The sequence below is a fragment of the Corvus kubaryi genome, unplaced genomic scaffold (genome assembly GCF_017639235.1).
Source record: "Corvus kubaryi isolate FWS band 111438036 unplaced genomic scaffold, C.kubaryi_AGA036_p1.0 split3-37304, whole genome shotgun sequence".
Classification (NCBI taxonomy): Eukaryota; Metazoa; Chordata; class Aves; order Passeriformes; family Corvidae; genus Corvus; species Corvus kubaryi.
Window position 1 is genome coordinate 37,898 of NW_024582087.1, and position 10,880 is coordinate 48,777.

Sequence of the window (10,880 nt, forward strand, 5' to 3'; positions counted from 1 at the left end):
AGGGTCACCCGCTGGAGCGAGCCCGAGGCAGCCAGTCGACACAGATTTATCCACCCTGCCAGGCACGGCCTTCTCTTTGTGCACTGGGATGGAGACGGCAGTTGTCTTCCTCCCACAGAGGGGAAGAAGAAGGCCTAGGCGGGTTGATTTGCCAAGCTCAGCCACACTCCTGGCACAAGGGCCGCACCACCCAGCTGGGGTGGCATCACTGCTGCCAGGTCTTTTGTTCTGCCTCAAAGCTCTTGCACGGTGGGAGGCAAATGTCTATCCTGGATCCAAGGCTCCTGGCACATTTCTGGGCGTCCCTCCCAGCTGAGTCGGAGTCTGGAGGTCTGGTGTCCTTCCTCATCCGCAGCAGAGGCCATGCCCAGCATGTGTGTCCATCTGTCTGTATTCCAGGAGGCTTCTTTGCACAAAAGTCCATCTCTGCGCATGATTATCCTTATCCCAGACCTGGGCATGGAGTTGGCTCTTCCTGGAGAGGAGAATGATGGAGAGAAGAGCAATGAAGAGGAATGAATGGATGGAGGCAACCAGGTGATGGAGAGGAATCAGGGAACGGAGAGGAACCAGGGGATGGAGAAGAACCAGGGGATGGAGAGGAAGGACATGATGGAGAGGGACCAGGGGACGAAGAGGAACCAACCGCTGTGACTTGGTGGCCTCGGCAGGATTAAACCCTGGCTTGTCTCAGTGGCTGTGGTGGCCTTTTACTGGTGCCAGTGATGGTCAGAATTGCCCTCCCTCGGGTGTTTGCAATTGCCTCTGTGATTCCTGCTATTGCTGCACTCTGAAATATCCCATAGGCCAGCTTGGGTGCCCTTCATCCCCATCTTCTCCCTCCACTTTGCCAGAAAGACCTGATGCACTCCAAGGAGATGCGGGTGGGACGCATGGGGAACAATGGACAGCAGGTTGAATGAACTATGAGTGAACCAGGGGCCAAAACTCCTCATGCTGAGCCCCTCTGAGACCACTGCCCTCCCCCGACAGCACTGTCCCCTGTCTGCAGGGTGGGGAGGTGCCAGACAGCCTCTGACTGCTGGACCCCAAAATTTTGGTTTTAAATACATGCAGCCCCCTCTCCCCTGCCCTGGGTTGCTGTAACTGGGGATGGGGGAACGATGGGAAGGGTGGGATGAGGATGGGAAGATGAGGATTGGGCGTCGATGGAGATGACGATCAGGAATGCGGGATGAGGGGGTTGGACGGTCGAAGCCCCCAGGCTGGAGCCCACCAGATTAATTGGGGCCCGGCGCGCGCCGGTATCGTCTAAAAAATAAATAAATAGCGGAAAATGTGTGCTAGTCCCGATCCCCAACCCGAATGCCCTCCTCCCCCAAAACGAGCACCCCTCCCCCCAGCAAGTGGTCTCAGAAGGCCCCTCCCCGTATTTGCATAAATGACCCCGCCCTCCGCGGCCGCTTTAAGGCCCCTCCCGGCGCGGCGCCACCGGCCGCAGAGAGGGGGCGGGACCACGGCAGCGGCAGCCAATCAGCGCGCGGCATTTTCCGCGGGAAATCCGAATTTCGCGGCACGGGTTTTGGCGCTTAAAAAAAAAACCGGAAAAAAAAAAAAAAAAAAAAAAAGGAGCGCTCGGGGCCGGGCGCGATCGGGCGGGAGCGGAGCCGGGCGCGGGGGTCCCGGCCCAGGCGGGGCGGCGCTCCGGCCGCCCCGGCCCCATACGGCCCCAGTGCGGCCGATTTTTGGGGCCAAAAGCGATTTTTCCTACGGTTTTGGCGGCATCGCCGTCGCGTTCTTCTCTGCAGGTTTTTCAGGGGGAATTTGGGGACCGGCCGGTGGCATCGTCCGCCGGAACGCCTCCCCGCTCCCCCAAAATGCCACGGCTGAGATTGTGACCCCCTCCCGGCTACGGAATCGCGGGGTGCTCCTGCCCCCTCCCCCGGGCCGGGCTTCTCGGAAAGGACTTTGCAATGCTGCGGCTCCCCAGGGGAGTGTCCCCCGCCCCGGGGAGGGGGGGCACCGCCCTCCCGCACCCCCCTCCCCACCACCCGAAGAAGGCCATGTCGGTGATGGGCTCCTGTGATCCGGGGGCTTCCAGCTTGGGCAGCCCCCCGTTGTCCACCGGCTGTTTCTCCCAGGTCTACACGCCAGCGGCTGTCAGCGTTCCCGGTTCCCGGGGCGGGTCTTTCTGTGACACCCCCCAAGGCTCCGAGCTCAGGACCCTCTGCTCAGCCTCGGCGGGACGGCTGCCGGTAAGACGTCTGCATCCCATTTCTTCCTCGGGCATCGCTTCGGGGGCACGGGAGGCTGGGGGTCGTGCTGGGTGGGGAGCAAGGAGTGGGTGACCCCAGCATGTACAGCCCCCTCCCTTCCAAATTTTGCAGTTTATATTGGAGTTTGCACCCTCTAATGCGTCTTTCTGGGGGTGGGGGAGGGTGAAATCAGAAGTCGCAGTGAAATGGCTCAGATGTTTCTCAACTTCCCCTCGCCCCTGCGTGCCCGCGGCTCCGGCTTCCGCTTCTCGGCCTTTTTCGGCCTTTTTTCCTCTCTTCAGCTTGCAAAAAGTCCCGGTTGCGCCTCAAAACCCGGTCAGCAATCCCAGGCCCTTTGAGAAGCCCTTTTTGTGGTGGGGAAATGAGGAATGGGTACAGGCAGAGCTCCTGCCTCCTCTGGGTGGGGGGCAGCAGCCCTGTCCCCTGGCTCTCCCCACTTTAAAGCTGTGACCCCTGGGGTGACCCGTCACTCGGGAGGTGGGGGGACAAGGGACAGGGGTGCTACAGCGTCGCTTTCCAAGCTTGGTTTCTGCCCGTGGTTACAGTGGGACTCGCAATGGCTGTTTTTTGCGGGGAGGGTCTCATCCTCCGTGGACCACTCCAAGGTTTTGTAGCTCGGACCCTGATGCTGGGAGTTGTGCAGGGGCTTGTTGTCCCGTATCTCTGCCGCCAAGCCGCGGGGTCACGGCTGTGTTTACAAAGCCCAGCACTAAGCTACAAAGCTACCTCTAAACAGAGAAACTGAGGAGCAAGTCGAGTGCTGGTCCCGCGCCCAGTGTCAGGGCACACAGGAGACTCTGCCCAGCCTGTCCCTGCTCCCGGAGGGCCCCCTCCGAGTCCTCGGCCCGTCGGCCCCGCTGGCAGCTGGCATTTAATTCCTGCCTGCTCCAGCCTGGGCACACATCCAGCCCTCACTGTGAGCCTCTGTTCTCCCGGGTCCTGGGAGGGATCCCAGACCCCGCTAACACCGATTTAGTTTTCCCAAAGCTTGATTTATTTATTTATTCCAGCCCCCGCCCCCTCTTTCCCCAATCCCTGATGCTTGGTGCCCGCTGGGGACATTGCCGCGGCGGGGGGAGAGGGAGTGTCTTTGCTTCCCCCTTTATGCTGTGTCTGGGGGGCCGTTTGGAGTCCCATCCCGGGGGACTTCGGGACCACCTGTCTCCTCTCCAGCCTCTTTGTCTCTGAACCGAGTGAGATGCCACATCCTGCACTGCCGGGGGCTGTTGTTTAAGGAGACATCATCGTTGCTGCCCCTTCCCTTAAAAACACCCCACAAGACTCCCAGTACCATTTCCGTGGATCTGCAGAGCTGGTTTTGGGCTAATGGCCCCTTTGTCGTCATCATCATCATCATCATCACCCGCTCCAGGAGGTGCTCAGGGTACTCCTGAGCCATTGTGTGACAATGGCTTCCTTCCTGCCACTTGTGTGACACTTGGGGACACAAAGTCCTTGTCCTTCAGTGACACCTGGGATCAAGAGGTTTTGGCCTAATGGCCTCTTTGTCATCACCACCATCATCATCATCATCACCCACACAAGGAGATATTCCGGGTGCTCCTGCCCACAGTTGTCCCTTGAACAGGGTCTGGGGGGCTCATGTGACAACTGGGGACATGACGTGCTCCTCCATTCCCCTTGATGGATTGCGAGAGGCGTGTCCCCCCCCCCCATCCCCATCTCATTCCCTGATGCCACTATCCCATTCGCGGTGCTGAAGATACTATTTCCAGCCCCGGTGTGGCCCTTGCAGTCCTGACAGCTGGGGTTCCTGCTGCACACATCCTGTTCATGGCACAACCTTTGTGTGCAGAGCCGAGGGAATCAGATAATGAGCGTTTCCTCCCAATTCCCAAGCAGGGCAATTGCGGCCGCTCCCACCAGCTTTTTGCCACATGAGTGATCTGGGATCACACGGAGGAGCCTATCCCTCCACGGGAAAGAAAGATGGGTTGTCTCTCATGGTCCAAAAAAGCCTTACATTTACCATACTCTCCAATTTGAGAGTTCTGGAGTAGTTAAATGAGTTTTCCTCCATGGAAAATGTGTATTTTGGAGTGGTTTTAGCCCATGCCAATCCCATCGTCAGTGTTCGCCCATCTGTAGGGTCTGTGGAGTCTCTATAGGGGCTTAGGGCTATGCAAGAGCACTGAAGAGAGAGGTGTTTCTGCTGTGGGACCCCAGCTCCCCACCCTGAACAAGGGCGTCCAGAGTCCGCTGTGGTTCTGTACGAGCTGGCAGGGCTGAGATGGCTGTGCAAAGAGCACCCAAGAGTGGCAGCCCCTGTGGGTGCTGGGTTGGCGGGAGAACCTGCTCGGCAGTACCCCAGATTCTACAGGGGTGACGTAATCCCATCCCACCCTGATCCCATCAAAGGGTTTTCTGCATGAGCAGAAGGGGGGATTTTTGCGGGAGGGATAGGTGGGGAAGTGGTGATTGTGCTGCTGCCCTTGGAGGGGCTTTTTTGGCTATGGCTTTTAAAGCCACCAACTCCTCTCTACTGGGGAACATCTCCTGGGATGGGGCTCTTGGAGGGGGTGCAGATGTCGGCTGCACCTCAGAGTAGGGAGCAGTACCTGGGGTGAGGGTGCTGCCTTCCTCCTCAGCACAGGGTAGTCTCCCTGTCCCCCAAATCTGGGATCAGCCTCCATTCCCCTGTCCCCATCTCGTGCCCTACTAGCCCTCAGCCCCCCCAAGGCAGTGGGGGCTGCACCTAAGGGGTGCAGCAGCCCCTTGGCACAAGCAAGCAGCAGGATCCTGGAGTGCCCCTTGGCTCCCTGCGAGTTCCGAGTGCCCAACTCCAGGCGCTGCGTTCCCACGCCCCCGTGGGGGCGGTGGGGCTGGCAAAAGGGGGAGCTGGGGGGAGCCTCATAAAGGGCCGGGCAGAGCCCGGGCAAGCCCGGAGAAGGCAGCGAATGCTGTTGAAAGGGAAGGTTGGCAGGAGAAGCCCCCCGCGGGGGGGCTGAGGGATGCTCTGATGCTTGGGCTGGGCGCAGGGTGTAGCCCCTGGCGCCAGGGTTAGGCTCAGGGCTGCTTGGCAGGCAGAGCTGGCAGGGGGCCCAGGCTGCCCCCTCACTGCCTTACACCCCCCCGAAATTTTGGGGTCAAGCCTCATTTCCCACCCCCGCCATCATATCGGGGTGTAGATGGTGTGTTCCCACATCCTGGGGAGCCATGGCTGGGGGCTGGCAAGTGGCATGGGGTGGTTCTGCCATGTCTTGGGGGGGGTCTTTGGGTTCGTTCCCTGCTCCCCTACCTGCTCTGGTTCATCCCACCCCCCCTCAGTGCTGGCGGGGTGCTGGGAGCCCCTCGCTGTGCCCCACTCAGCTGTTGTGTGCCTAATCCTGCCCGGCTGGGGGGATGGCAGCTGGGTCACAGGAGGGAGCCCCTTGTCCATTGTCCCTTCCTGGTGGGTCCCAGAACTCAGGGTCCTGCCCCTGTCTGAGCCCACCAAGCCCCTACCCCCCAAAACTGCACCTGGGCGAGCAGGGGTCCCTCTTTATCTCCTCCTGCACATGGGGAGGGGAGATTCGGGGGGTTTGGAGGTGTCTGGAAACACCAGGACCTGCTGTGGGTTGCTCTGTGCCTCAGTTTCCCCGTTGCTTGGGGCAGGTGGGGTGCAGCTGACCTCCCCAACAGTGACGGGAACATACATTGGCCATGGCCATCCATGCCGGAGAAGCAAGGGATACCAGTTCGGGGGGGCAGGGTGTTGGCCCCCCTCCCGTGCTGGCAGATGGATGGGGTCTTATCTGAGGCAGGTGTTTCCCATGTGCTCGGAATTAACCATTATCATGCCGGCAGCTCCGGGGCAGATCTGGGGGCACGAGGCTGGGATTGGAGGCATGTTCACTGGGAAAAACCTGCTCGGGGAAGGGCGGGAGGGAACAGATTCCCACAGGAGCTCGGGACCAACCTGGCTCCCTGGGGGGGCGGAAAACAGCCCCTGGCGCCTCTCCCGCCAGCCCGCTCGTGTGGGAGCTACGCCGAGGTGCCCAGCCCTTCCCCGCAAAGTGCATTGTGCTCCCGAGGGAGCCGCCGTCGGAGCCGGCACAGGGACCTGGGCATCATGCGGGATGCGCTGGGGGGGACCCTGTGGGACAGCCCGGCCTGGGAGCAGGTACTGGGGGAGGTCGGGATGGGGCTGGGGGGCTGCTTTCTACTGCCGAACCGAAACACCCTGTGCGTGTTTGTGGGTGTGGAAGGGTCCTGGGGGATTTGTTTGCATTGGTGGGGGGGTTGGTGACACCCTCCAGTTCTCCTCTGAATTTACTCTGCTGGGTCCCTTCTGCCCAAGTGCTGCTCGGGGCTCCTTGGGCGGGATTTCAAGGAGCTGCTTGCCTTGGTGAGAGGACAGCAGGTGCAGGGATGTTTGTCTCCCCTCCCCTCACCCCAGTTTCCCTCCAGCTGGGTGCATGTGTCCAGGGCACCCAGGGGCCCCGGGGGGGCTGAACCCGGCTGGTCCCAGGTGTGCTGGTGGCAGCTGGGTGCCCTCGGCTGCCTCAACCATGACCCGGGTAGAAGGGGGGAAGTGAAATCCTGCACCCCCGTGAGCCAGCTGGCAGGATGGGAGGGTGAGGATCTGGCTTCGGAGCCACCGTGTTCCCAGGGGTCAGCCCCATTGAGCCCTGCCAGGAGCTGGGGGTGAGAGGAAATCCCGGTGGGTTGGTTCTCTGTGACTGCCGGGGTGGGCAGGAAGCCATGGGGCATGGGACCCCGCGTCTCCTCTCTGTCCGGTTCTCCCAGTGGCTTCTCACACTGCTTGGTGCTGCTGTGCCCCTTCCCAAAAGGGGTATTGCAACTGGATGAGCCTCTTGCAGGATTCCCCCACCCCAGGATGTGGCACCCAGGGCTCGGCTGATGACCCTGGGGGCTCTGGGGACCTCAGAGGGGTGTCTGGCTTGGCCACAATGCAGGGTTTTCTCTCGTGCTCCAGGCCAAGAGGAAGCTGGACCTGGAGGGCCCCGAATTTCGCACGCCCAAGGGGAAGGGCTGGACACTGGCACAGGTCCCCAGCCCCAGGAGTAAGTGATGGGGGGTGAGATGGGGCAGGGGAAGCTGGGGGGAGCAGACCCCACTTCTCTTCCCTCTTAGAACCATGTCCCCTCTAGCACTACCTCATGTCACCTTCATCCCACATCCTACACTAAGGAGAGGATGGGGGGAGTCTCTCATGTCCAGCCCAGTGATACCTCCATCCCATGGCCCTGGCTAAGGAGAGGATGGGGAGGTCTCTTGTCTCCAACCCTGTGTAACCTCTGTCCCACATCCCACACTAAAGAAAGGAAAATGTGGTCTTTCATGTCTAGCCCCATGTCACCTCCATCCCACATCCCAAACTAAGAAGAGGATGGGGGGGGGGGGTCTCTTGTTTCCCCACAGCCCCCAAGTCTCCTGGGGAGAAGACTCGCTACGACACCTCACTGGGGCTGCTCACCAAAAAATTCATCCGTTTGCTGAACGAGTCTCCCGACGGTGTTGTGGATCTGAACCGGGCTGCCGAGGTGCTGGAGGTCCAGAAACGTCGCATCTACGACATCACCAACGTGCTAGAGGGCATCCAGCTCATCCGCAAGAAATCCAAGAACCACATCCAGTGGATGTAAGTGGTGCTGGGCAGCTGAAAATGGGACACAGAGCAGGGTGGGGGACAGGTGGCTTGGGGACAACATAGGGTGTGCTGTGCCATCGCTCAGATGCCATCTCCATTGGCAGGGGGACAGGGATCTTTGAGGACACAGCGATGATGGTGAAGCAACAAATGCTGCGGGGGGAACTCGCCGAACTGGCTAGGACAGAGAGGACACTGGACCAGCTCATGCAGGACTGCGCCGTGCAGATCCGGCAGATGGCTGACAACGAGACCAACCAGAGATATCCTTGCTGAGGGAGATGGGAGGGAGGGCAGGGTCTTGGGGACCCCTTCTCCTCCCGTTGGATTCCCTTGGGCTTGGGGGGTGTTTGGAGGGATGCAGGGGTTGATGTCCTGCTTGCAGCTCCTCCTTTTCCTATGCCTCGTTCCTGTCCACGCTGGCATACGTCACTTACCAGGACCTCCGTGCCATCAGCAGCTTCCAGGAGCAGACGGTGATTGCCGTGAAGGCTCCCCCTGAGACGCAGCTGGAGGTGCCAGACTTCAGCCAGGTGTGTGTCGCTGCTGCTGGACCCATGCCACACTTGATGGGTCCCTCTGGGGCATCCCAAGGACACAGCCCAGCATGACCCTGGGTGGTTTCAGGGTGTCTCCACGGGGCTTTTTGACCCTGAGCTGGTCCTTCAAGAGTTGCAATGCCCCAACTGGATCCCTCATGGGTTGGGGGTAGTGGAGTGGGATATGGGTGACCTTCTGGGTGCCCCCCTGAGCCTTACTCTGCCCTCCCAGGAGAACTTCCAGCTCCACCTGAAGAGCACCAATGGCCCCATCGAGGTGTACCTCTGCCCGGAGGAGATCACGGACGAAAGCCCCACCAAGGACCACCCTGTCCCCTCTGCTGCCACCTCCCTGCAGGACCGCCCCGTACCCCTTTCCCCGCCAAACAGCTCCCCTTCAGCCTCACAGCCACCCCACACCGTCTCCCAGAGCTGGGGAGGCACAGGAACTCCTCTCTCAGCCCCATCTCTACCTCTCCCCATCCCGGGGGGACCCAGCTCACTGCTGGAGGTGGAGCCTGGGCTCCTGGGCTCCCCCGCCCACCTTCTACAGCAGACAGAGGACCAGCTGCCCTGCACCCCCTCCCACCTGGACTTGGGACCCTTCGTCACCTTCTCGCCCCCCCTGGAACAGGATGACTATCTCTGGGGGCTTGAGGACGAGGGTGTCACAGACCTCTTTGAGACATATGACCTGGGGGACCTGCTGAAGCACTGAGTGTCCCCCCAGTCCCCATTGCCTTTGTCCCCTCTGGCCACTTGTGTCCTGAGCACACGGGGTCTGTGTGGGGTGACTGGAGAGAGTGGGGTGTGTTGGGGAGTGCTGGGTTTTCTGAGGATGGGGGGGAGGGGGGGACTTGTGTTGCTCACCCAGTGTGGCTTCTCTGCACTCTCCTGGGTTGGTTGTCACCTCACTGGGCTCTGGGAGTGCCCTGGGATCCATCCGGGACCCATCCCAGCATCCCCCCATAAATCCATGGGGCACTGATGCTTCCCACCATAACCCCCCACCACCCTGGGGATGCTGGTGGACTGGGAGTGCCTTTAGGTGCCCCAGATGGGTTAGGGGCACCCCTGGGTGGCAGAGAAACCTCTGCCTAGAATGGCCTGTGTCATGTTTCAGGGTCACTCCAGTTGCTCCCCAGTTAAACTGGTTCTTCATGGTCATGACAGGTCATTTCCAGTGGCATTTTCCCCACCATGGCTGGAATATCCTTGAAAAAACATGCAGGCAGCAAAGCCAAAGTCACCTTTGGGTGAGGGAAGGATGAAGCTCATGTGGCTCTGGCAAATCCCTGGCCAGGACACGGAGCCGCATTCCCTGAGGGGCTGCAGCCCCTCCGTCCCAGTCCACACCAGCTCCCTCCAGCCTCTTGGAGCTACTGGTACTGGGAGTATCAAAACTGGAATGTACTGGGAAGAGGTATGTCTGGAGGAGGCAATGTATTGCAGAGAGGGGCTTGGAAAACAGCTTGGGACAAGCCCTGGGACACAGGGTGGGATAGGGCTTTTAATTGTGCCATTCTTTGTGAAATATCTGTAATTATTGCACTGTATTTATCTGCGTGCCACCCCCCCCCCCCCTTTGGTGTGGGCCTGGCAGGGCCGGGAGGGGTTGGATTTGTCAGTGGGTGTATTTAAGTTGTCCTTCCTTGGGTTGTTGGTGCTTCTGTAGGTTGGCTCAGAGATGGTGTGGGTGAGAGTGTGTTTTGGCCCGGAAAAACTTGCGGCGCTTGGTGTTTTCTGCCCAGGAGGGGTTGAAATAAAATAAAATTTTGGAGTTGTAAAGGGCTGTTTTCCTCTAAGCAGCAAAATGCTGGAATGGTTTGGGAGGAGGGAGGAGCTGGGCTGGTTTTGCTCCTGTTTTCAGGGTAAAATAGCCTGTTTTGCGGCTTTTTAACGGGCCAGCGTGCTCTGTAGGCACTTGTGGAGAAGGGGTTTGAGATGATGCTTTGGCTGGAGTGAGGAGAACAGGTCTGACCTGTTTGGTCTCTGATTGGTGATTTCCAGCCCAAATCTGGCTGGGATGAGCCTTTGCCTGAGCTAGAGCCCCTTCAACCAGAAGTGTGGGAAAAGCCCCAGGGCTGGGGGTCAGCTCCCTATGGATCTTGGGGCTGGACAGGCTTGTGCACCCCGATTTGGGGGCTGCAGAGAAAGATCCTGGAGGAGCTGTGTCCATATAAGGTCCTTCCCCATGTGTTACCTGTCATGCTGTGACCTGGGGATGCCACCACTGCTGGACACGCAGGTGGTCGGTGGTACCAGCTGATGTCCTGTGCCATGTGGTGGTGGGGGGTGGTACCCAGTGATGGCTGGTGGTACCTGATGTTCATTGGGACCGAGTGATACCCGGTGGTACTCAGTGACGTCTGATCGTACTTGGTGGTGCCTGGCGGTACCTGGTGATGTCTCGTACCTGGGATCATGGCACATGTTGGCGTGGCGTAGTTCGTCTGGTGGTGTGGAGGAAGAGGAGGAGGAGGAGGAGGA

General features: G+C 59.9%; 1 protein-coding gene across 2 annotated transcripts; it reads left to right on the plus strand.

The window, feature by feature from the left end:
* The first annotated feature begins 1,603 nt into the window (after positions 1 to 1,603).
* LOC121658643 (transcription factor E2F2-like) lies at positions 1,604 to 10,170 on the plus strand. 2 transcript variants are annotated; one of them, XM_042015786.1, is made up of 6 exons: positions 1,604 to 2,216; positions 7,177 to 7,264; positions 7,623 to 7,842; positions 7,956 to 8,114; positions 8,270 to 8,384; positions 8,623 to 10,170. In XM_042015786.1, the coding sequence occupies exons 1-6, from the start codon at positions 1,935 to 1,937 to the stop codon at positions 9,106 to 9,108; spliced, it is 1,350 nt and encodes a 449-aa protein (XP_041871720.1). In that variant the 5' UTR covers positions 1,604 to 1,934; the 3' UTR covers positions 9,109 to 10,170. The 2 variants fall into 2 exon arrangements, with proteins under 2 accessions (XP_041871720.1, XP_041871718.1); XM_042015784.1 differs by lacking the exon at positions 1,604 to 2,216 and adding an exon at positions 6,147 to 6,360.
* The last annotated feature ends 710 nt before the right edge of the window (positions 10,171 to 10,880 follow it).

Excerpts from the sequence above, each read along its gene's own strand:
- LOC121658643 (XM_042015786.1), top strand. The coding sequence starts at position 1,935 with ATGCTGCGGCTCCCCAGGGGAGTGTCCCCCGCCCCGGGGAGGGGGGGC. Across the intron at positions 7,265-7,622 it reads ACAGGTCCCCAGCCCCAGGA|CCCCCAAGTCTCCTGGGGAG; the intron begins GTAAGTGATGGG and ends GTTTCCCCACAG. Across the intron at positions 8,385-8,622 it reads AGGTGCCAGACTTCAGCCAG|GAGAACTTCCAGCTCCACCT; the intron begins GTGTGTGTCGCT and ends CTGCCCTCCCAG.